The following is a 27,656-nucleotide window of genomic DNA, read 5'->3' as shown; positions in this document are numbered from 1 at the left end:
GGTCTGTAGGTCTTAATAGTGAAATATGTACTACATTTACAGCATTATTACCAGAGGGTAGGAATGTGAAGTTTGAGCGGCAGGTATAATGAAACCAAAAAAAGTACTAAATATATACATTTTAAATTGCATGATTTTAAAGTTCTGCAGGAAATTGTGTTACATTTTTTATATGGAAGGTTAAAATCATACAAAATTTTAATTTCGTCTTTTTTTTTCTTTTCAAAATACAAACTTGTTACATGCTCGTACTTAAAAAATTACTAAGTGCGAATTTGTTTGGACAAATATTCAAACTATATATATATATATATATATATATATATATATATATATATATACACATATATATAATTGTGAATTGCGCATAACGAGATCTTTACAAAATTGTTTCCCTTTGATTTAATTGGATTACTTTTTGTGTTTTATGGGATAGTTATTCATTTGCTATAACATGGTGACTAACCGTGGTCACAAATGCATTTAATTGCACGTAGTAATAGTTCACCTAACAAAGTTTGCTATAAAACATTGGACTGTGTATTAAATTTTCCGCTTCAAAAATGACCAATTTAGCAGAGCTTTCTCAATTAAACAAATAAGTAGCATATAACTTTAAATTAAGAAGTTTAAAAAATAAAGTAAAAATCGGTATCCACTATGACAAGAATAAGGCCGAAAGAATGGTTGCCAGTAATAAAAACCATGCAATAAAAACTACCCAGTAAATTTGGGTTGCTGAGAAACTAGTACTCTTTTTATACATTCCTGGCTAATTTAAATGGCCGGTATTTCCACCATACCTATATTTTAATGTTAAAATTAAATTTTTAGTATATTTTTATAATTCCTTTGATAGAAATATCTTCAAATAATTTAGCCTTTTTTAATTTACTGTTTTTCTTTTTGTTTTGAATGGGGAAAAAAATGAGTTTTTTGGTTGAGTAGTTTATATAATTTATAAAATTTATTTTCACAGTAATTTCACCGTTAAATGCACGGACTGTGTGAGAATGCCATCTGCCGAGAAACAAACAAGTCTTCAAAAATGTAGTTTACAACGAAGCACATAGAGAGCGCTGGTGGCCAAGATGGTTATACATCGCCCCCTAACTCTCAAAGTGAGAAGCTTTGTAGGGGGTTCGATATAAGACCGTATTAAAAAATTTGCCACAAACACACACCAAAAGTTTCCCCATTCAATATCTACACAATTTAGAAACGTCATAACTTAGAAAATCATAACTTAGAACTATCGCAACTTAGAAACACAAAACTTAGAACTATCATAACTTAGAAACACACAACTTAGAACAGGCATAACTTAGAATATTCTATCTTGTGTGTTTCTAAGTTATGTGTTTCTAAGTTGTTACAGCACCCCACTATTTTAAACACACTTTTATACACACTTTTACCCTGTCTTTAACAAAGCTATAACACACACCATTACACACTCTTTACAATAATTTTTACACACTTTTACAGTAACTTCAACACTTTTATAGACTTTTATACATTCTTACACTTTTTACACACTTTTATTCACTTTATACATGTTAATACACTTTTATACATTTTTAATAAACCTTTATACACTTTTATACACTTTTGCACACTTTTGCACACTTGCACACTCGCACACTTGCACCTTTGCCATCTTGCACACTCTTGTACTTTACCCACTCGTGCATTTGACCATTCACACCCTAGTGCTCTTACGCTCTCGCGCACTTGCGCACTTGTGTATGAGCGGTTGTTTCTTGTGGGTGGACGTTGCGCTATCCCCACTCCGGGGCCGTTGGCGCGGTCGGTGATAGCTGGAGCAGCCTTGAGCGGGCTCCACGTGGTTGATCCCTGCCATGCTGCAGGGATAGGCGGGTCACGGCGGTAGGGACCCGCCTGCGCCTGACGCCATCCCGACTAGGGCAAAGGGCAACACAACGGGGTTTGAGCTTATTGTTGTGCACCGAGCCACGGGCCATCTTCGCAAGAAAATACTGTTCTTTCGTGTACGTTTAATTACTTGTGTAAATCTTTATAGTTAAAAAGTGTTATGTGAATTTGTTTTATTTGAGATCTTACCCACATTCTTACTATTCTCAATAAAAAGATAGCAATAATTTATCTCTATACATACCTAATAAGCAAGAAGTTTCACTTCATTTTGGCAACAGTACAGCAGCGGATAGAACACCAAAATCAGTTATATGATAATACGGGAGAGGCCGCGTCCTATCGTGCTCTATGAATACGGTTAGTGTAGAAGTGTAGCATATTTAACAACTAAAACCTTATTTTTGTATCTTGGAATACCGTACTTAGTGTTAATAGTAATGTTAAGTTTTTTAATACACGTGTTAAAATTTAATTTATTTTTAATGTTTTAACCCCGCAGCCGGAATTTAAAAATAATGGGATGTGGTTGTGTCATTGACACAGCCGTGTGTTGTACGTGAATACGTGTACGTAAAAGGAAATATTTTCTATAGAAAATATAAAATACTCTTTTTTATGTGTGTTATAATCTTGTTAGAACACTAAGAAGTCGCGTATAGGCCGAAATTATATATTTTGGATTATATATTTTTTATTTTTACACCATACATTTTCACTGTAACTATTTTACACTAATGTTTAATATATGCATTCGATAGATTTTAACGAGAGTTGACAATTGAAACTAAAACGAACGTCGTAGCTTCTCCGAGTCAAAAGTTATACTAAATGGAAATCTCGAAACGCAGCAAAATGACCTCAAAATGGCGGCGCTTCCCCCTCCACCACGCGAGACGCGATGCAGTCCTCACTTAGCGTAACGAATTCTTTGATCCTTTAGCTATCCAGTGGTGTAATTAAATTTTGGATGTATATGATAGATATGTAGCTGCAACACCAAACTGTATCCGCCGTTTTTGTTATCATTCGTTTTTTTTTAATTGCCTCCCACCCTAGTCACGTCTGAAGTGTGTGTTCGCCCCTGCTGACAGCGACACCGTGTGAAGCGCGCGCCAACGGCAACGGGCGCGAGTTCGCGGCTCGAGTCAAGGTGAGGATGGGCGCGCATCGCCGCGGACAACGGGCGAAAGGACGCGAAGCCGGAGGAGAAAGAAGGGGGAAAAAGTAATAAAAGGAGGATGGGCTGGGGAATGTAACAATACCAGGAAACTATGATAACAAGAAGAAGAAGAGGAGGAGGAGGAGCGTCTCTCTCGCCGACTGGCGGCGACGAAGGCAAGCCGTGGGGAAAACCTGCCGGCGCATCGACTGGCTGGTACTGCACGTCCGAGTCGCCGCGTCCGGCTGAGCGAGTGTGGGAACAACCCTGTTCCAGTTCCGCGTAGGCAGCCCTCGCAGGGTCTCATTTTCTTGTCATTTCTACGTAGCATTTACGGGGCCCGCCCTGTCAGGGTTGTGACGCTCGCTGGTGCTTCTAGCGCGCTATCGCCTCTGCACCGAGCGCGGCTCCAGAAGGGGGGCGGTGGGGGCGATAGCCCCTCCCGGGACCAATTTTATTGATTAGTGCATATTTATGTTTACTTAAATATTTAATTTCAGATGTTAAACTTTTATCTCATCAAAAGTTGCATTGAGCTACTAAGGTTCTGTATTTGAAACCTGTAATTTGTAAATAATATTCAAAAGTCAATATCTGACCACTTTCATTTTTTGCAACTACGGCCTTTCTTTGTGCGATAGCCTCTCCCGAAAAGTCATCCTGAAGCCGCCATTGCTCTGCACTGAGCGCGCAGTCTGCTCGTCGTGCCTTGGACTACTAAGGAATCTGAGAGGTTATAACATTACACTAGATGACGGAGGAATGAAGATAAAAGTGTAATGCAAGTCCCTTGGGTGTTTTCAATGATCTTTACTAGGGGTTCAACGTCTACAAATTGTTCTAAAAACACGTGTTTTTGCCCCTTTCACTCTCCTAAAACCACAGTTTAAAAACAAAATACGAAAAAATAGCTAACCATCCACCCACATTTTTCGTTAACAGAACCCACTCTGATATCTTGAGTATGTGTGTCCAGGTTGCGGCTAAACCTGAAATTTTTACATGGCATTTTTTTTTTTTTGCTGTTTTCTCACAAGCATTTTCAAAAGATATTCGCACGTTATGATGATGATTCGTTTAAGCCCATAACTGTGTGTCGTGAGCATAGGCAACGCCACGGTGATGACATGATGAGGCAGGATGATTCTGCAGTGGTCTGCCGTTGCCTTCTGTGGGATTAAATTGATAGGAACTTCACAATCACCCAGTCCTAAACCCAGGGAGAAGGTCAGAAATAGACCCTCCTCGGCGGGCAGTGATGAGCATATTTTAATTCGGAAATACGAATAAGTGTGTATTAGCAAAAATGATATTCTATACAAATACTTTTGCATTCGTATTTTCGAGTATATATTCGTATTTGCACATTAGATACTATGAATACATGAATATTCGTATTCGCACATGTACATATAGGCCTATTAAAATTCGTATATACCAATTCACATATTTGTATTCACATATCAGTAAATATGCGAATTTACAATCTTCATTAATATGTAAACTGATTTCCCGAGCTGTAGACCACAATTTTGGGTATTTCCCAACATCCCGAAGGAAAACTTAATGTACACTCTCCACCGGGTCCACCCTCTCCCTAAAATATAACATGCAAAAATTAAAAACAAATTAAAAACTTCAATAAATATAAAATACTATACTATTACCCGGGCCCCGATTATCCGGTTTTCGGGTTTTCCTTGCTTGAATTTAGATAAATTACTAGCTGCCCGACCCGGCTTCGCACGGCTATACTAATAGACAAAAATTAAGCCACATCCCATTTACAGTAATGGTAAATAAAAAAAATTCAGTGAAAATTTATTACAATGCTGTATAATGTACCAGAGAGAAAATGAATAGCACCGATGGTTTCCCGACTCGTGCACGAAAGGTACAACTGATGTACCCGTACTTCGCTATGGCAGTCTACAGGCAGATCACTCTTGCGCCGCTCATTATACAAGCCCCTCCTTGTGGGTACGCCACTGCCGCGCGATGCCCGTTGCCATGGAGACGCAGAAGGCATGAACAATGAAAAATCCTGTTCTCATGCAGACAAAGTACCCACTGTTGCCTGGTTTTAACCACCCATGGTATCTAATTTTCGGAAAATGTCATCCTGCGTAACATAAGGAACATTACTGTGAAGTTTCAAGTCTGTAAATTATATATACTTGAAAAAAGGGCAATAAAAAACAAATTAAACACAGGGAGAGGAAAAAAGCAATAGTTTAGAGTAGTATATGAATGGGGCTCCGGAAACACGATTCAGGTTGTGGATTGTGTGGATTGTGATTGTCGGTGTCCGCCATCTTGGATTGTGACGTCACGGCGGCCATTTTTGACTCAAAATTCCTCAAAATTCCTCAAAATTGACTCAAAATGACTCAAAATTTCCCGTTTTAAAAAAAATTCCCGTTTTCGAGGGAAAAATTCCCGTTTCGAGGGAAAAATTCCCGTTTTATTCCGTAAAAAACCCAGCGGCTAGAAATGTCCTAGAAGAGGCTTAAGCATCCTTAACTCAAGCCTCAGTTAAGCCTCTATCAGGACTTGACCTTGACCTTTGACCTTGACCTTGACCCCGGCGGCCATTTTGGATCCGCCATCTTGGATGATGTAATTTTGTTTTCTCAAACATTCCGGCGATGTGTTTTTCGTCATATTGGATGATGACGTCACCGTTGCAATTTTCGTTACGGTCGCCATCTTTAACTTTTTTTATTTATTATCCGATTTTAATGAAAAAATTTAAAAATTATAAAAAAATTAAATAATAAAATTTTAATAAATTATTAATAAAAAATATACTTTTACGACACGGAGTTCGGAGTCCTCGGTTCGAACCCGGTGAGGGCAAAATAAAATAAAAATGACGACCGATCCTTCCCCCGCGGTGGCTGCTGGCATACTGACTCACACCACTTTTTTTCAAAGCATATATATATCGTCACCTAGTATGACGTCATGTTCGCCATCTTGTCTTCGATGCTGGAAGCCATCTTCATTTTATCGATGGCTAGAGCGCGCTGATGACATGTAAGTTTAATTCTTATCCGCTAGAGTGCAGTAATCATTTATTACTGTGGCACCCGCCATCTTGTCATTTGGCCGTCATCTTGAAAATCCGTAATTATTTAGCTAGGAATTCGGGAAAAATTCCAAAATTCATTAAATAAATCACCCATTAATTTAAAAATTGATTAGATCGACTAAGGTCCTTGGTTCGAACCCTGGCCGATACAAAACAACATTAATATTTTAAAAAAGTACCACTAAAGTGTCAGGTTTGAGAAAATAAAAACACCGCAAGTTCTTTTACAAACATAATATTTATTACATAATTTCTATTCTACTACAGGATCACTTACGAAAGCTAACAAATTTATAATCAATCATTTAGTTCCGCATCGGTGTGAAATGACTAATTCTTAGCTCCAATCGGTTTATACTAGACAGAGTCCAACCAGAACCTTTACTGACATAGTTCTCCTCTTCTTGGCAGAGTTTCTGGATACCGTTTTTATCAGTTTGCTTCACATCGTCAGAACTGTAAATTACTGCAGCCGATGTCTTGAATGCACACTTCCTCACTTTCTCATCTAACGGATATGGCTTTCCATATAGACAGTCCGACCACAAGTTATATTTTAATGGACCTTTTGTTGCTACGTCATCAGTAAGCTGATTGATTATGTCCTGTCTAATATCATCAAGAAAAGTACAAATGTCCTTCGACTCACCGAACGTATTTAGATAATAATAGTCCTTCAATGTTCCACGAAATGCAGACTGCGCCAAGTTGAAGCCATTATCATTCACTTGTAATGCTCCGAACACAGTCTTAGGTTTATTTTCCTGTTCAGACGTCATACCAATCGGTTGCTGCACATCGGTTTTCTTGCTTGTACGCTCACGAGCCTTCAACCTAAACCGAGGAGTCAAAATTTCTGCAGGTAGTTCAGCAGTAGGCACACGGACTTCACCTTTACAGTTTTTCGCATGTCGTCGCAAATTATCAATTCGAGTAAACCATTCATGACACTCATCACAGCGAAACTTCATTCGAGAAGGATTCTTCGTGCATTTTCTCCGCTCATGTCTTCGTGCATCATGGGAAAATGCGAACGACGTATCACAGTAGCTGCAAGGATACCGTGGTGATGAAGACGAGCCTTTCAGACCTGATCCAGATACAGGCGTTGCAGCAGTAGTACCATTTCCAGGCATACTCTTATGCACATCGATGCATCGTTGTTGCGACGAAACCTATACTTTCTGCCGCACAGCAGGACCTTTGCATGCCTTCATGTGCGTTTTCATATTATCTTTTCTGGCAAACTGCTTATGACATTTCTCACAAACAAACATTTTACGATATAGGTTCTTGGCACATTCGCTCCTCTCGTGTCGTCGAGCATTGCTGCTGTTTGAGAAAATCTTGTCACAGTAACAGCACCGATGTTCGTTAGTTGTTGTCGATTCGGCATCCATTGAAGCCTCCATCGAGGGCGAAACGAAGTTCGTCGAGTTTTCCTGCACAGCCAGCACTACCGGCATTAAAGTCTCTTCTGCTGGTGGAACAGCACATATCGAAATCTCCTCCAGTGTTGTCATCGGCGTTGCCAACGGGATCCGCTCCAACATCGTCGGCGCTGACGTCATGGTTCCCGCAGTCGATGGTACAACCTCCATCGAGTTCGTCGTGAAAGTCGGTAAAGATGCCATCGAAGCCTCAAGAACAGGCACCAGAAAAAAAAAACTAGGCGATCCTTACACCGTCGACGGCAGTAACAAACTGAGCGTCCTGCTGTCTAAGACTCGTTTATATACATGCACCGGTTGGAATAATACGCTAGTCAAATCAAGAACCATTTACAATAATACTAGAGTCAAATCTACAAATTAAAAAAGGGGATCATTTGATCGAAAAAAAATTCGATCTCTCCAATATACGCCAGGCTCCAAGAGCTACAATTCACGTCATCAGATCCATCTACATTTTGCTCCTATGCTTCAATTGACCATTAGCTACAAGTGCTCCAACAGCTCCAAAACGTAATGTACGCAATGTACGCACAATACATGCAATTTACATGCAATAAATGTAATGATCACTCAGTACACACAGGAAACGGAACGTACACACAGTACACACAGGAAACGGAACGTACACACAGTACACACAGGAAACGGAACGTACACACAGTACACACAGGAAACGGAACGTACACACAGTACACACAGGAAACGAAACGTACACACAGTACACACAGGAAACGAAACGTACACATAGTACACACAGGAAAAGGAACGTACACACAGTACACACAGGAAACGGAACGTACACTCAGTACACACAGGAAATGGAACGTACACACAGTACACACAGGAAACGGAACGTACACACAGTACACACAGGAAACGGAACGTACACACAGTAAACACAGGAAACGGAACGTACACACAGGAAACGAAACGTACACACAGTACACACAGGAAACGGAACGTACACACAGTACACACAGGAAACGAAACGTACACACAGTACACACAGGAAACGTAACGTATACACACAGTACACACAGAAAACGGAACGTACACACAGTACACACAGGAAACAGAACGTACACACAGGAAACGAAACGTACACACAGTACACACAGGAAAGGAAACGTATACACACATTACACACAGGAAACGGAATGATCACACATAAATTAGCGGAAACACACAGGCTTAGTTGGAAATCAGAATACAAGAAATAAAAACATTAAATTTTTACTTTCAATATTTAATTACTTCTAAACATTACACAAATACAAGTAAAAGAAGCCATTATTGTATGTAGCCAGCTTTCCTCAGTTCTTTGAGTATGAAGGATATTTCTTTGATGCACGAATTGTTTCCTGCACAAAGCGAGTCATGTAGATGTCTTAGCCGGTCAACCAATATGTTTGGATCTTTCCATGATGTGTAATCAATCTCTTCTACCACCATCTTACTTGCTTGTTTATTATAAATACTTTTAATATCACAATCGTCCCAGTGATCATAATAAGCATTATCAGATTTATTTATTATAACACGACGTTTCCATCGTTTCGGTCTCAGGACATCGTCACATTCTTCGATCTTGTCAGCTCTAGGTGCTTCATCACAGTCTATGCCTTTGTCAACAGCCTCAGAGTCACTGTAACAATCACTGTAGAAGACATCCTCTTCACCCAAATTACCGTATGAATTCGCTATCGATGATGTCGAAGTGTCTTCATCGTCTTCATGTTTCTTTTTTAGGAGTCCATTATTTTGACAAAGAATGGAGGATCTACTGAATATAGGCTTGAATGTATTCTCACTTTTCACGGTGTAGAAACTTCCATTAGTTTCAGTCTTCCCGAAGCCATTAGCATCCTTCAATTTATGTTCTTCCTCACGATCGGGTGAGCTAATACCATCACGCTCAGGACAAGGAAAATTATTGTCGTAATGCAGATCACTCTTCTTTAGTCTAGTGGATCCATCGGTGTCCTCTATGCCGTAAGTAGTCTTGACTTTACATGTTCTACCATGTCTTTTTAAGCTGTCAATTCGTGTTAACAACCTGCTACATCGATTACAGCTTAACATGTTGCGTAGTGGGTTTCTAGCACAATAATTCTTCTCATGACGTCTAGCATTCCTTCTCATGGCAAAATCCTTGCCACAGTATCTACAGCGGCTTCCTTTCGATTCAGCTGCAGATAACAAACCACGATCCATGGTAGCTTCTGTGACTAATGTTAGATACAAACTGTCAGTTTTCTACAATTGGAACCATTTCTTAAATAGAGTTTTTGAAATATTTCATCAGCGAGAGTTAAGTTATCTAATGTAAAGCAAATTGATGCAAGTAGTTCTGGCTGTCGTCAACAGATGTCGCCACGTGTTGCTTGCAGGTAAATAATATCTATTTCATTAATGTGGGATGCGGAACGCTCACTATCGATCGCAAAGGGAGGTTGGCTTCGATAGTATCCAAGGAGAAAAAAAGTTCGTCCTTCCTGCTAGTGCTTCTCAGATTTCTCACGGTCCGCCATCTTGGATTGTGACGTCACGGCGGCCATCTTGGATGGGTGTGACCTTGACCTTTGACCGAAACCGCAGGAACTATTGCAAGCACACGGAGAACACCATCATAATATTGGCAAGAATAATCAGGAGCACACGGAGAAAACCGCCACAAGATTTATTTGATATCATAAAAATACAAAAAAATAAAAAATAAAAAATTAAAAATTAAAAATAAAACGAAAAAAAAAACTCAAACATTCTGCTAGCTTGTGAACTTCTCATTGTTGAGCAAAGATAGAGTTTTAGTACAAGCCAGAATGTTTGAATTTTTTTTGTTTTTATTTTTAATTTTTAATTTTTTTAAAATTTTTTTTTGTATTTTTATTTTATTTATTTATTTATTTAATATTGTAACATGCCCACCAACAGCCGAGGGCTTTAGCGGTGGGCACAACACATATATACAAGGACAACATATAAACAATACAAACAAAATACAAACAAACAAGTAAAGTTAAAATGAGTATAACTATTAAAAATAAACATCAAAATATAAAATGCAAAAAAGAAAGAAATACAAAACATAGACATTACAGTATTACCTAGCTACACTTTCACAGATTAAGATGATCAATTTTATTGAAATTAGTAATGAGTCGAAAAATTATATCATTCTTTTTATGGTATGTACATAAGGTAGAAGTTAAACGGCTGTTAAATTGGGGAATTCTAATGCCAGTATTATCAAGAATGGACTTACAATTTAATTTTGAACAGTAACAGTTTTTAATAAATACATAATCCAGATAGATACGGCGTTCAGAAAGAGAATCCATATTAATCTGAGAGAAGTTTTTAAGTTTAATTATTTTATCAAATTTATTCTGAATGGATTATAATTTATTGCTATCGGAAGGATTAATTGAATTCCAAATAACTCAACAATATTCTAACTTAGATCTAACAAGTGATAAATAAAGACAAAGAAGAGAGTCACTGTTTGTAGCATAGAACGTAATATATTTGATTAATGCTTATGTTCTATTTGAACTAGTAACTAAGTAATTTACATGCAAGTGAAAATATAATTTTGAGTCGAGTAGTATACCTAAATCTTTTATAGAAGAAGTGATTGGGATTATTTTATTGTTAAGAACATAATCATATTTTACAGGATGATATTTCCTTGTGAAGGAGATAATTTTTGTTTTACTTGTGTTAAGAGTTACTAAATTTAATAAGCACCATTTATTAATTTCATGTATATCAAATTCAAGTAACAAACAGTCATTGATAGAGTTAATACTTCTGGAAATATTAAAATCATCGGCAAACAATACACCACTCGAATGTTTAGGTACAAATGTAATATCATCAATGAAAATATTGAAAAGTAATGGAAAGTAAAAGTTATGATATCAAAGAAATCTTGTGGCGGTTTTCTCCGTGTGCTCCTGATTATTCTTGCCAATATTATGATGGTGTTCTCCGTGTGCTCCTGATTATTCTTATCAATATTTTAATGGTTAATCCGTGTGCTTGCAATCATTCCTGCGGTTTCGGTCAAAGGTCAAGGTCACACCCGTCCAAGATGGCCGCCGTGACGTCACAATCCAAGATGGCGGACCGTGAGAAATTTGAGAAGCACTAGCAGGAAGGACGAACTTTTTTTCTCCTTGGATACTATCGAAGCCAACCTCCCTTTGCGATCGATAGTGAGCGTTCCGCATCCCACATTAATGAAATAGATATTATTTACCTGCAAGCAACACGTGGCGACATCTGTTGACGACAGCCAGAACTACTTGCATCAATTTGCTTTGCATTAGATAACTTAACTCTCGCTGATGAAATATTTCAAAAACTCTATTTAAGAAATGGTTCCAATTGTAGAAAACTGACAGTTTGTATCTAACATTAGTCACAGAAGCTACCATGGATCGTGGTTTGTTATCTGCAGCTGAATCGGAAGGAAGCCGCTGTAGATACTGTGCCAAGGATTTTGCCATGAGAAGGAATGCTAGACGTCATGAGAAGAATGATTGTGCTAGAAACCCACTACGCAACATGTTAAGCTGTAATCGATGTAGCAGGTTGTTAACACGAATTGACAGCTTAAAAAGACATGGTAGAACATGTAAAGTCAAGACTACTTACGGCATAGAGGACACCGATGGATCCACTAGACTAAAGAAGAGTGATCTGCATTACGACAATAATTTTCCTTGTCCTGAGCGTGATGGTATTAGCTCACCCGATCGTGAGGAAGAACATAAATTGAAGGATGCTAATGGCTTCGGGAAGACTGAAACTAATGGAAGTATCAACACCGTGAAAAGTGAGAATACATTCAAGCCTATATTCAGTAGATCCTCCATTCTTTGTCAAAATAATGGACTCCTATAAAGGAAGCATGAAGAAGATGAAGACACTTCGACATCATCGATAGCGAATTCATACGGTAATCTGGGTGAAGAGGATGTCTTCTACAGTGATTGTTACAGTGACTCTGAGGCTGTTGACAAAGGCATAGACTGTGATGAAGCACCTAGAGCTGACAAGATCGAAGAATGTGGCGATGTCCTGAGACCGAAACGATGGAAACGTCGTGTTATAATAAATAAATCTGATAATGCTTATTATGATCACTGGGACGATTGTGATATTAACAGTATTTATAATAAACAAGCAAGTAAGATGGTGGTAGAAGAGATTGATTACACATCATGGAAAGATCCAAACATATTGGTTGACCGGCTAAGACTTCTACATGACTCGCTTTGTGCAGGAAACAATTCGTGCATCAAAGAAATATCCTTCATACTCAAAGAACTGAGGAAAGCTGGCTACATACAATAATGGCTTCTTTTACTTGTATTTGTGTAATGTTTAGAAGTAATTAAATATTGAAAGTAAAAATTTAATGTTTTTATTTCTTGTATTCTGATTTCCAACTAAGCCTGTGTGTTTCCGCTAATTTATGTGTGATCATTCCGTTTCCTGTGTGTAATGTGTGTATACGTTTCCTTTCCTGTGTGTACTGTGTGTACGTTTCGTTTCCTGTGTGTACGTTCTGTTTCCTGTGTGTACTGTGTGTACGTTCCGTTTTCTGTGTGTACTGTGTGTATACGTTACGTTTCCTGTGTGTACTGTGTGTACGTTTCGTTTCCTGTGTGTACTGTGTGTACGTTCCGTTTCCTGTGTGTACTGTGAGTACGTTTCGTTTCCTGTGTGTACGTTCCGTTTCCTGTGTGTACTGTGTGTACGTTCCGTTTCCTGTGTGTACTGTGTGTACGTTCCGTTTCCTGTGTGTACTGTGTGTACGTTCCGTTTCCTGTGTGTACTGAGTGTACGTTCCGTTTCCTGTGTGTACTGTGTAAACGTTCCTTTTCCTGTGTGTACTATGTGTACGTTTCGTTTCCTGTGTGTACTGTGTGTACGTTTCGTTTCCTGTGTGTACTGTGTGTACGTTCCGTTTCCTGTGTGTACTGTGTGTACGTTCCGTTTCCTGTGTGTACTGTGTGTACGTTCCGTTTCCTGTGTGTACTGTGTGTACGTTCCGTTTCCTGTGTGTACTGTGTGTACGTTCCGTTTCCTGTGTGTACTGTGTGTACGTTCCGTTTCCTGTGTGTACTGAGTGATCATTACATTTATTGCATGTAAATTGCATGTATTGTGCTCACATTGCGTACATTACGTTTTCGAGCTGTTGGAGCACTTGTAGCTAATGGTCAATTGAAGCATAGGAGCAAAATGTAGATGGATCTGATGACGTGAATTGTAGCTCTTGGAGCCTGGCGTATATTGGAGAGATCGAATTTTTTTTCGATCAAATGATCCCCTTTTTTAATTTGTAGATTTGACTCTAGTATTATTGTAAATGGTTCTTGATTTGACTAGCGTATTATTCCAACCGGTGCATGTATATAAACGAGTCCTAGACAGCAGGACGCTCAGTTTGTTACTGCCGTCGACGGTGTAAGGATCGCCTAGTTTTTTTTTTCTGGTGCCTGTTCTTGAGGCTTCGATGGCATCTTTACCGACTTTCACGACGAACTCGATGGAGGTTGTACCATCGACTGCGGGAACCATGACGTCAGCGCCGACGATGTTGGAGCGGATCCCGTTGGCAACGCCGATGACAACACTGGAGGAGATTTCGATATGTGCTGTTCCACCAGCAGAAGAGACTTTAATGCCGGTAGTGCTGGCTGTGCAGGAAAACTCGACGAACTTCGTTTCGCCCTCGATGGAGGCTTCAATGGATGCCGAATCGACAACAACTAACGAACATCGGTGCTGTTACTGTGACAAGATTTTCTCAAACAGCAGCAATGCTCGACGACACGAGAGGAGCGAATGTGCCAAGAACCTATATCGTAAAATGTTTGTTTGTGAGAAATGTCATAAGCAGTTTGCCAGAAAAGATAATATGAAAACGCACATGAAGGCATGCAAAGGTCCTGCTGTGCGGCAGAAAGTATAGGTTTCGTCGCAACAACGATGCATCGATGTGCATAAGAGTATGCCTGGAAATGGTACTACTGCTGCAACGCCTGTATCTGGATCAGGTCTGAAAGGCTCGTCTTCATCACCACGGTATCCTTGCAGCTACTGTGATACGTCGTTCGCATTTTCCCATGATGCACGAAGACATGAGCGGAGAAAATGCACGAAGAATCCTTCTCGAATGAAGTTTCGCTGTGATGAGTGTCATGAATGGTTTACTCGAATTGATAATTTGCGACGACATGCGAAAAACTGTAAAGGTGAAGTCCGTGTGCCTACTGCTGAACTACCTGCAGAAATTTTGACTCCTCGGTTTAGGTTGAAGGCTCGTGAGCGTACAAGCAAGAAAACCGATGTGCAGCAACCGATTGGTATGACGTCTGAACAGGAAAATAAACCTAAGACTGTGTTCGGAGCATTACAAGTGAATGATAATGGCTTCAACTTGGCGCAGTCTGCATTTCGTGGAACATTGAAGGACTATTATTATCTAAATACGTTCGGTGAGTCGAAGGACATTTGTACTTTTCTTGATGATATTAGACAGGACATAATCAATCAGCTTACTGATGACGTAGCAACAAAAGGTCCATTAAAATATAACTTGTGGTCGGACTGTCTATATGGAAAGCCATATCCGTTAGATGAGAAAGTGAAGAAGTGTGCATTCAAGACATCGGCTGCAGTAATTTACAGTTCTGACGATGTGAAGCAAACTGATAAAAACGGTATCCAGAAACTCTGCCAAGAAGAGGAGAACTATGTCAGTAAAGGTTCTGGTTGGACTCTGTCTAGTATAAACCGATTGGAGCTAAGAATTAGTCATTTCACACCGATGCGGAACTAAATGATTGATTATAAATTTGTTAGCTTTCGTAAGTGATCCTGTAGTAGAATAGAAATTATGTAATAAATATTATGTTTGTAAAAGAACTTGCGGTGTTTTTATTTTCTCAAACCTGACACTTTAGTGGTACTTTTTTAAAATATTAATGTTGTTTTGTATCGGCCAGGGTTCGAACCAAGGACCTTAGTCGATCTAATCAATTTTTAAATTAATGGGTGATTTATTTAATGAATTTTGGAATTTTTCCCGAATTCCTAGCTAAATAATTACGGATTTTCAAGATGACGGCCAAATGACAAGATGGCGGGTGCCACAGTAATAAATGATTACTGCACTCTAGCGGATAAGAATTAAACTAACATGTCATCAGCGCGCTCTAGCCATCGATACAATGAAGATGGCTTCCAGCATCGAAGACAAGATGGCGAACATGACGTCATACTAGGTGACGATATATATATGCTTTGAAAAAAAGTGGTGTGAGTCAGTATGCCAGCAGCCACCGCGGGGGAAGGATCGGTCGTCATTTTTATTTTATTTTGCCCTCACCGGGTTCGAACCGAGGACTCCGAACTCCGTGTCGTAAAAGTATATTTTTTATTAATAATTTATTAAAAAATTTTTATTTAATTTTTTTATAATTTGTTAATTTTTTTCACTAAAATCGGATAATAAATAAAAAAATTAAAGATGGCGACCGTAACGAAAATTGCAACGGTGACGTCATCATCCAATATGACGGAAAACACATCGCCGGAATGTTCGAGAAAACAAAATTACGTCATCCAAGATGGCGGATCCAAAATGGCCGCCGGGGTCAAGGTCAAGGTCAAAGGTCAAGGTCAAGTCCTGATAGAGGCTTAACTGAGGCTTGAGTTTAGGATGCTTAAGCCTCTTCTAGGACATTTCTAGCCGCTGGGATTTTTACGGAATAAAACGGGAATTTTTCCCTCGAAACGGGAATTTTTACCTCGAAAACGGGAATTTTTTTTTAAAACGGGAAATTTTGAGTCATTTTGAGTCAATTTTGAGGAATTTTGAGTCAAAAATGGCCGCCGTGACGTCACAATCCAAGATGGCGGACACCGACAATCACAATCCACACAATCCACAACCTGAATCCTGTTTCCGGAGCCCCATTCATATACTACTGTTTAGGTTTGCGATTTAAAGTGATAAAAAGTATTTAAATACTAATTGAACTCTTACGAGGGTACTGATTGCTTCTTTGTTAATATCACACGGGTGGTTTTAACTTGTATGGGAAAATAAAGAATGATAAGACATCTAGTGCGTGGCAACAATGTTAATAGGCAATAGGAAATAAACTTCTAGCGCATGCGGCATTGTCAACACACACTTCGTACGTGTACTGCAATATTTTTAACCACCCTGTTACCATGTCAGAAAGCTGTTTGGTCCGCTTTTTGTGTCGCCCACCCCTTCAGCTGTCACATTTGTCACTCTTTTAAACACGAGGGGGTTCCCTGACTTCTGCTTCCCGTCTCCCGTTTTATTTGTTTCATCTGCCCCTAAGTTACTTTCCGCTCGCCAACACCACAGGAGCCTGGCGAGTGACGTGTCTGCCTTAGCGATGCTCAATCTATACTTCTATACTAATATTATAAAGTTGAAGAGTTTGTTTGTTTGTTTGTTTGTTTGAACGCGCTAATCTCAGGAACCACTGGTCCGATTTGAAAAATTCTCTCATTGTTGGATAGTACATTTATCGAGGAAGGCTATAGGCTATATTATATTATCAATAACATTAGAAAGCCTTACCAAAAGTCCAATTTAGAATCAAATGCGTTGGAGGGGATTAGATACAACATGCAGTACACGTACGAAGTGTGTGTTGACAATGCCGCAGGCGCTAGAAGTTTATTTCCTATTGCCTATTAACATTGTTGCCACGCACTAGATGCCTTATCATTCTTAATTTTCCCATACAAGTAAAAAACACCCTTGTGATATTAACAACGAAGCAATCAGTACCCTCATAAGAGTTCAATTAGTATTTAAATACTTTTTATCACTTTAAATCGCAAACCTAAACTATTGATTTTTTTCCTATCTCTGTGTTTAATTTGTTTTTTTATTGCCCTTTTTTCAAGTATATATATTTTACAGACTTGAAACTTCACAGTAATGTTCCTTATGTTACGCAGGATGACATTTTCCGAAAATTAGATCCCATGGGTGGTTAAAACCAGGCAACAGTGGGTACTTTGTCTGCATGAGACCAGGATTTTTCATTGTTCATGCCTTCTGCGTCTCCATGGCAACGGGCATCGCGCGGCAGTGGCGTACCCACAAGGAGGGGCATGTATAATGAGCGGCGCAAGAGTGATCTGCCTGTAGACTACCGTAGCGAAGTACGGGTACATCAGTTGTACGTTGCGTGCACGAGTCGGGAAACCATCGGTGCTATTCATTTTCTCTCCGGTACAGTATACAGCATTGTAATAAATTTTCACTGAATTTTTTTTATTTACCATTACTGTAAATGGGAGATGTGGCTTAATTTTTTTCAATTAGTATAGCCGTGCGAAGCCGGGTCGGGCAGCTAGTATAATATATCGATGTATCGAAAACATCGATGTGTTTTTTTTATTTGATGCAACAATCAATCCGATGCATCGATTACTTTCGATGTTTAACGATGCGTCGATGTATTTCTTTCGATACATCGAAAGAACGCACTTGTTTTTTCGATGCGATAGGATTAATTTTAAACGAAAGTAAAACAGTAATGACGGAATATTTATTGGAGTTTGCTTACGTTAGTGCCTTTTTGTGATAAATTAAAAGTAATAGTGACGATTCTATTAGTGTGAATTATGTAAATAAATTGCCAACCATAACTGAGTGCAGGTGAGTTTATCCAATAATATTGATTAAAGGCTCTTATCAGACGAAGGTCTTCCATGGCAGCTGGTAACTGGTATGGTTCTTTGTGTGGAAGAAATATCAGAGCATTGGCCGTTTTCATGGAAGTTTTTGTAATCGGCCGTGTTCGAATTTCTGTGGAAGGTTTCGTACAAGATGGAAATTTTATCTAATTAGAATTAAGTGTTAATGTGGCCCTTGTGTTAAATCTGTAATTCATTTACGAGGGATTGATATGTTTTGATTATTCTTTATGTGCTCGATCTTTTGGATGTAAATAACTTTATTTGAAGAGAATTTTAATTTATAAACTGGCTGGACCATTGTGCATATAAAGAAATAATGTGACGTTGGCCTATATTTGGATTACATTTACAGGACATGTTTTAGGTTAGCTTATAGTCCACAGAAAATTAAATTTGTTTACGTGGTTTAAACATGACAGCTTTTAATAATATAGTTTATTGCTTTTAAATTAATATGCACGCTGTACAATTTTTGTGTGTTCGTGAGAATTAATAATATTTCGTTTCTCGCAACTTCACTTTGTACCTAGATAAAAAGTTTCGATTTTGACACAATTTTCATATCGTGTTTGGTCATTTTACAAGTACAATTTATTAGGTAGTTTTTGCATAGTCCAAGTATTTGTTCATACAAAGTATTGCAAACATGTTTTACGGTTTTCATCGCATCAGAAATAGTGATAGATTATATTTATATGCACATTAATTCGTTATTAAGAAGACCTATTCCGACATTGAAATGCACTTCAAATAACTCCAGATACACGCCCGTTTTGGCTCATTTACAAATATTTTATTTGAAAATCTTATCCTTTTTCTCCCCAAGTTCATTCCTGTGTTCCTGCCATGAAGGTAGCACTAGACAGTATTTATCTTTGAAAATAACTCACCAATAAAACCCACTCTTGTTTTATTAAACAAACAATAAAATATAATTTTATAGTAATTAAATCAACGTTTATTGGTAAACATCTAGATTATTTCCCAGAAACCACTATTCTAGAAATTGGCCCATTTTCCCCATGATTATTTGTCAAGGATTTGTTCTATTAAAATATAAATTTGTTATATGCTATGTGATTATAAAAACACAATGAACAAATTCATAACATTTTTTTGAATGAACGAACACTATCCTCACTAAATTAACTTTTAATATAGAACACAAAAATGTAATAGAGATTGAGCTTAACAAGCAGAAACTGTAGGCTAATAAACGTCTTTTAAATGGTCGAGTTTATAAAAAATACATATATAAGCGACTCTGTACTTTTTTGTAAATATTTGCTTTTGTTTAACAAAAGTATTTTTTTTTACAATAAATGCTCACTTGTTTCTTGAAGATGCATTAAGGGCGTGTGTAATTAGATAAGAATCCAAATAGTGCCGCTCTTTCAGTGATGTCTCTTTTTTCTTGTATTCTGCCTATCTATTCGGAATTTTAATTTAGAAATAAAAAACATCTAAACACCTCTTTTGTAAAAAAAATACTAATTAATAAAATTTTAATTCAAAATAATGTCTAATTTTCCCACATTGAAAATAGGTAAAATATATTTATATACAATTTTCTTAAGTCTATGTTTTATTTGATCTATCGAAAACATCGATGTTTTTATTTTATGTATCAGTTTTATATAATAGCCGGTACTGGCCCAGGCTTTAGGCTGTGGTGGTGGTGCCAATAACCGCCGTCTTGAATTGTGACGTTACGTTGAATGACCTTGACCTTAAACTTTAAAACTTGCCGAAATTTGCCAAAAATTACTCATAAATGGGCATATATTAGTCCAAAAATTTGCCAAAATCCAAAGCATACTATCCAGTATTAGGGGGAAAAAATCCGCCATAAAACTCAAAAAATTTTGAAAAATAAAAATGTCTCTATTTAGAGGGAAAAATTCCCGTTTTGAGGGGAAAATTCCCGTTTTAGTCCTAAAAAATGCCAATGGCTTGAAAATCCCCCAAAGTTGCTTGGTATATAAGCGAGTCCCCAGACGGCGGGACTTTCAGTTTGGTATTGGCTGTGGCGGTGTAAGGATCACTTAGTTTGTCTCAACTGGTGCATAATTCTCTTAATTACCTGTTATTTTGAACTCGATGACATCTTTACCATCTTTAATGTCGAACTCAATGGAAGTTGTACCATCGACTACGGGAACCCTGACGTCAGCATCGACGATGGTGGCACAGATATCGTTGGTAACGTCGACGACAACACTAGATGATACTTCAACAGTCATGGTACCACCGGCATAAGAGAGCTTGATGTATACAGTGCAGGCTGCAAAAAAAAAAAAAAAAAACCTGGATGAATGACTTTTCGCCGTCAATGGAGACTTCAATGGCTGGTGATACAACAACTATAGAGCCTCGATGCCGTTACTGTTACACGATTTTCTCAAACAACAGTAATGCTTGACGAAACAAGTAGAGAGAGAATGTTCTACGAATCTACCTCACAACAAGTTTCGCTGTAAACAATGTCGCAAGAAATTTGCAAGAAATGATAGGTAAAGAAGACACTTGAAGACATACAAAGGTCCTGCTGCGCGGCGAAAATAAAGTTTTCGGTACAACAGCAATTGATTGATTCGCTTAAGGGTACATCGGAAATTGGTACAACTGCAGCAACATCAGTATCCGGTTCGGGTCTGAAAACTTAGTCTTCATCAACTAGACATCTTTGCAGCTACTGTGATATGTCGTTCGCATTTTCCCATGATGCACGAAAATATGAGAGGAGAAAATATGTAAAGAATCCTTCTCGTACGAAGTTTCGCTGCGATGAGTGCCATGTTTGGTTTACACGTATTGACATTTTGCGACGGCATGCGAAAAAAATGCAAAGGTGAAGTCCGTGTTCCTACTGATGAACTACCTGTAGACATTTCGACTTATGACATTAGATTGGAGACTCGTATACGTACAAACACAAAAACAGATGTTCAGCAACCGAACGCCATGAGGTCTGGATATGAATATAAGCCAAAGACTGTTCTTGGAGCATTACAGATAAATGATAACGGATTCCACTAGGCGAAATCTGCATTTCGTGGAACGTTGGAATACTAATATTATCTAAATACATTTAGTGAGTCAAAAGACATTTATACCATTCTTGATGATATCAAACGGAACATAACCAATCACCTTACAGATGAAGTAGCAGCGTACTGAACTTTAAAATATAATTTGTGGTTGGACTGTGTATATGCAAACCATTTCCATTCAAGGACAAAGTGAATAGGTGCGCATTCAATACATTGAATAATCCAATTTCCAAATCCGACGATGTGAAGCAGTCTGTTAAACACAATATCGAGAAACTCTGTCGGGAAGAAAAATACTACGTAGGGAAAGGATATGGCTGGTATATGTCTTCAGTAAACCGATTGGAGCTAAGAATTAGTCAGTTAAAGCCAATGCAGAACTAAATATTTATTAGATTGCTAACTTTCGCAAGTGTACTTGTTGTAGAGTAGAAATTATGTAATAAATTGTATTTGTAAAAATGTGTTATGTTTATCGAACCTTTCACTTTTATGTTGAATTGATGTGATATTTAATTAAATTTATTTGCTTTGATCAATGATCGAACCGAGAAAGGATATCGATCGAATACATTATGACATTAATGAGCGATTTTTGATGAATTTTGGAATGTTTTCTGAATTTCTAGGAAAATATTATGAATTTCCAATATGGCGGCCAATATGTTCTCATCGACTTATTGAAGGCTGGTTGACTAGTAACATAATTTTAGGACTTTCCACCATATTTTATTAAGTAAAGATATTTTTACCTAAAATTACCTTTTTTATGTGTGAATATATCAAGTATCTTACCAAGAACAGGAATCGATCGAACCAATCAGTATATTAATGGTAGACTTTAAATTGATTTTGGAATTTTTCCCGAACTTACGGGTAAATAATTACGATTTTCCAAGATGTCGGCCAAATTTCAAGATGATGGATGCCCTGGAAATAAATAATTACTGCACTCTAGCAGGTAAAAATTAAACTCACATGTCGGTAGCGCACTCTAGCAGACGAAAAAAAGATGGCGGCTTCCAGCAGACGAAAACCAGATGGCGGCATCCAGGAGACTTAACAAGATGAGGGCCCCCAGCACACACAAACAATATGGTGGACATGATGTGGGGGAAGGATCTGTCATCATTTTTTTCGCCCTCTCCGGGTTCGAACCTAGGAATCCATGATATAAGTGTGTTTAATTTGTCATTGTTTAAAATTAATTTGATTAATTTTTAACAAATTTTAGAATTTTCCACATTTTTCTTATAATAGTTACATAATCCAATATGGCGGAGTTTTTTATTTTAATTTTTTTTTATAAATTTTAAAAATTTTCCCGCCTCTCTAGAATAAAAAATTGTATTTTAAGATAGCGGTCTTAACTATAATTGCAACGGTTACGTCATAATTCAATATGGTGGCCATGGTATCCTAATTGTCAAGGGTGGCTCAGAGCGGCTTGTTGCCGGGGATTTTAAGTCAATTTGGGGAGTTTTCTAGTAAATGGCATTTTTGAGGACTAAAACGAGAAATTTTCCCTCAAAAGGTAATTTTTCCCTCGAAATTGAGAAATTTTTAATTTTGCATATATTTTTTAATTTTTGGCGGATTATTTTTTCCAATAAACTGGAAATTTTTGGCAGATTTTGGCGAATTTCGGGCAAATTTTGAAACTCAAGGTCAAAGGTCAAGATCATTCAAGATGGCCATCGTGAATTCACAATCTAAGATTGTGTACATCATCAGCACCACCACCACCTTGGCCAGTACCGGCTATTATATACTACTTACATCGGAAATAAACATCGATGTATTTTTAGCATGCACATCTATAGTCTGGCTGGCATTCGGCTGGACGAATGTACACAGTTGCGCGGGGGAGGGGGGACTAGCCAGAATTTATGTGTGAACGGTCAGCACGATCATATCTTGAGCAGTGTTAACTTTCTCTCTTCGGCCGTTGTAAATGACCGTGAACTAGCAACGTACGTGAAGGAAATCTTCACGAGTCTATCACGACAGGTTTTCGTGATGCTAAAAATATCGTGTATTTTTCGGGCTATTTATTTCCCACGCTTGTAACTGCTACATTTAATGACGAACACAGCAGCCATGGCTCCGCAAGTTGCGCACGCATTGCTTCATCCCTCTTTGATTTTTGGAAACCTTACCATGTTAGGTCCATGAAAATCAAGCCTCGGAGGATTAGTGTTTTGAAACTCAATCCAAAATGGTAGCTGTATAAGAGTAATAAAAAAATCCGAAATCCTAAACTTCCAGCCACTTCGTTTGTCAGTGGTTACGTAATCCAAGATGGTGTTTTGAAATGAGAAAGAAAGACCAAATAAAATCCAGTAAGTCGGCAGTATAATAGTAATGAGATAATCCTAAAGCTGACGCCTAACTCCTGCAATAAATTAATCCAACATGGCGGCAATGATGTCAGAGGCTAGAAGTGACTTTGTAATAAAATCGCGGCGGTGACATCATAGGTCACAGCAAATGATCATATAATACTTACAAGATAGCGGCGGAGGTCAAAGGGGATGTTGAGGTAATACAGTAGCTCGCTCTCAGCTGCAACTAGAGGTGTAAAAGTAACGAAAAAATGTGTACCCGTATGTATTCGTTACTATAACAATTAGTACTCGTTACTTTCGTATCGTTACTCGTTACTTCTGATACCGCATGACATGGCACATGCTATGTTATGTAACAGCATCGAATCGAATCGTATTTCGCACGCGTACAGTATGACGTCGCGTAAATAAAAATAAATCGAATATAAACAATTAAAAATATTTGATAATTAACAGCTTTTGTAAACCAAGAAACAATAAACTCTCATTAGAGCGGCTTTATTATAATATATATTTTAAGATAAGAACATAAAACGTCAAAATACGCGATTATAAAAAACAAAAACATACATATTTATAATTTGTAAAAAATACTTTCTTACGTTGTTTCTGTTCGAATCTAAAACTTTGTCTACACACACAATACCTTTAATAAACAGTAAAAAACTTGGACGACGAATTTCCAAATTATACTTTTATTAATAAACAAACATCGTTCTTTGTAACGAATACGCGCGCGCATGCGTGAAACATACGGAAGATGCGAGTAACGAAATGTATTCGTGTGTAACGTTTCGTTACTCGTTACTAGATGCCGCACCCGTTACTCAGTAACGAATACATACGGTTTGCTACAGCTCTAGCTGCAACTGTTGCCCTCGGTGAGGTGAAGCGACTGTATGTTGCAGCACTCTGCAGCCAGTAGCTCGCACTCAGCTGCAGCTGTTGCCCTCGGTGAGGTGGAGCGACTGTATGTTGCAGCAGTCTGCTGCCAGCCGCTCGCACTCAACTACAGCTGTTGCTCTCTGTGAAGTGCGCCAACATCATGATGCGGCAGTCTGCAGCCAGTAGCTCGCACTCAGCTGCAGCTGTTGCCCTCTGTGAGGTGGAGCGACTGTATGTTGTGGCACTCTGCTGCCAGTCGCTTGCACTCAACTGCAACTGTTGCCTCTGTGAGGTGAAGCGACTGTATGTTGCAGCACTCTACAGCCAGTAGCTCGCACTCAACTGCAGCTGTTGCCCTCGGTGAGGTGGAGCGACTGTATGTTGCAGCAGTCTGCTGCCAGCCGCTCGCACTCAACTACAGCTGTTGCTCTCTGTGAAGTGCGCCAACATCATGATGCGGCAGTCTGCAGCCAGTAGCTCGCACTCAGCTGCAGCTGTTGCCCTCTGTGAGGTGGAGCGACTGTATGTCGTGGCACTCTGCTGCCAGTCGCTTGCACTCAACTGCAACTGTTGTCCTCGGTGAGGTGAAGAGACTGTATGTTGCAGCAGTCTGCTGCCAGTCGCTCGCACTCAACTACAGCTGTTGCTCTATGTGAAGTGCACCAACATCATGATGCGGCAGTCTGCAGCCAGTAGCTCGCACTCATTTGCAGCTGTTGCCCTCTGTGAGGTGGAGCGACTGTATGTTGTAGCAGTCTGCTGCCAGTCGCTCGCACTCAGCTGCAGCTGTTGCCCTCGGTGAGGTGGAGCGACTGTATGTTGTGGCAGTCTGCTGCCATTCGCTTGCACTCAACTGCAGCTGTTGCCCTCTGTGAGGTGGAGCGACTGCATGTGTAGATGTATTTGGTTCGTATGGGGACACCGGAGGACGGAGGGGGATCCGAGGATCCGCGGCAGCCACCTTAAGGCTTCGCTTCATCAGCCATGATGGATTACGTCACTTCCGCCGGCCATACACGCACGAAAAAGTGTCCCGTTACGTTCATCAGCCATGTACGCACGAAAAAATGTCCCGTTACGACCCTGACCTTTAGCCTTGCGACCCTCGATGTTGCCAACCTCTTGGATGACGTCATCTAATCCATGCTAATCCGTATGCTAATCCGTATGCTAATCTATGCTAATCCGTATGCTAATCCATGCCAATCTATGCTAATCCGTATGCCAATCTATGCTAATCAATGCTAATCCGTATGCGAATCTAAGCTAATCCATATACCAATCTATGCTAATCCGTATGCCGATCTATGCTAATACATCCGCCATTTGGTTTTCTAGAAAAAAACCTACGCATCGAACACCCCACTCCTCTACATTACGAATAAACGATCTAGCATCCCGCTCCTCTGTTACAATGACATCGTCATCGAACACCCCACTCATCCCTGTTACAATTTTTCGTTACACCGCATTTTTTAAAATAATTTATTATCAAAAAAATATATATATATACCATCGTCTGCCAGAGGCAGCCATCTTATTTAGTGGAGACCACCACCTTGATTTCATCTGATGGTTTCATCAAGTGTAAGTTTTTAAAGTACCCTAGTGTATGTAAGGTCGAGTTCCTATCCCGTACCAGCATTATTATGACCCTTATAGACAAAAATCCACAGTCATTTTGCTGTTTTAACCACCATGTTTTCTTATAAGTTTTAACTAAAATATATGTTATCAATACTATCGTTGTGGATGCGATAGTTAAAGTAATGATAATTAAAAAAAACATTTATTACTCCATCTTAGCAGACCAGAAATTTTTTCAGAGTCCTACCTCACAAGGAATATTCTCTTCTCGTGTTTGCGTACTCGTGTTTTAAAGCTGCATGGAAGCAGATATTTTTAATGTCTGCGTATAATTACATTCCTAAACAAGTTCATGTTTGCGCATATTTGTGTCTGCAGGAGACCGCCCTCTTGATTTCATCCGATGTCGCCATCATCATTCTAAAGTACCTTATTGTATGTATGTAAGGTCGAGTTTCAATTCCCTGCCAGTGTTGTAATGAACCTTATAGACAAAAATCCACAAAGTCCACAACCATTTCCTTAAACTTTTGTATAACAAGATATATGTCAACAAAAATGGAAACTATAAAACAAAAAATGGAAACTATACAACTAAGTCTCAGCTTTGAGGATGCGATGGTTATGGTAATAATACTTAATAACTTTTTCTTCCATCAAATTTAATTACTTACTACCTCATAGTAGTCACAGGAACCAGAAATTTTTCAGAGTCCTAACCCACAAGTAGATAAGTATCTCTTCTAAGTAGGAACATGTTCACGTATTAATATTTAAAAAGCTGCATGGAAGCAGATATTTTAAATGTTTGTGAAAATATCCGCCCACCTAAAATTTTTAATGAAAGAAAAAAAACACATGCAGTCTTTATCTTGCACGATAATATTATGCTAGAAACAAAAACGGCGATTCACATTTGTACAGTATTAGATGTGCCCACTCTTCACGAGAGAAACCGCATCCAACACATAACATTTTATATTTTAACTTAATGTCTGATCGCTATAGTTTATATGATGCAGTTACAACACTCACCTCAGCCATTACTACCGCTACGAGACGCACTTCATATTGAATAAAATTGTAGTTTAAAGTCGTGGCAAGAAGTGGAAGTAAATAAAATCTCAAAAAATATTTAACACTGTTTAATAAAAAAACACACACTCCTTCACACCATCTTCTCCCCCTTGTTAAAACAATACCATTCAAAAGGCGTTACCGACCCCCTTCACAACACCCCGCTCCGCATTACTTTCCATACTAGCCATCAAATACTCTGTCCACACAACTATACAAGCATCACACAGCTCCAAAGTCGATAATTGAGGAATAAGTGTCTAATATTCCCCCACCCCAGCAGCAATATCCTCCACAGTCAGAGTGCAGGTGTTCACAGGTACA

General features: G+C 38.7%; 1 protein-coding gene across 1 annotated transcript in view; it reads right to left on the bottom strand.

Moving 5' to 3' along the window:
- LOC134528872 (collagen alpha-2(I) chain-like) overlaps positions 1-27,299 on the bottom strand; it is a 39,924-nt gene extending 12,625 nt beyond the window's left edge. Inside the window, exon 1 of the mRNA XM_063362537.1 lies at positions 27,291-27,299. Coding sequence (XP_063218607.1) covers positions 27,291-27,299 — 9 coding nt within the window. The remainder of the gene's footprint in view (positions 1-27,290) is intronic.
- Between the last annotated feature and the right edge of the window lie 357 nt (positions 27,300-27,656).

This window comes from Bacillus rossius, chromosome 2, assembly GCF_032445375.1.
Source record: "Bacillus rossius redtenbacheri isolate Brsri chromosome 2, Brsri_v3, whole genome shotgun sequence".
Taxonomy (NCBI): domain Eukaryota; kingdom Metazoa; phylum Arthropoda; class Insecta; order Phasmatodea; family Bacillidae; genus Bacillus; species Bacillus rossius.
Note: the sequence above shows the minus strand (reverse complement) of the source record. Positions and strands in the feature narration are given on the sequence as shown.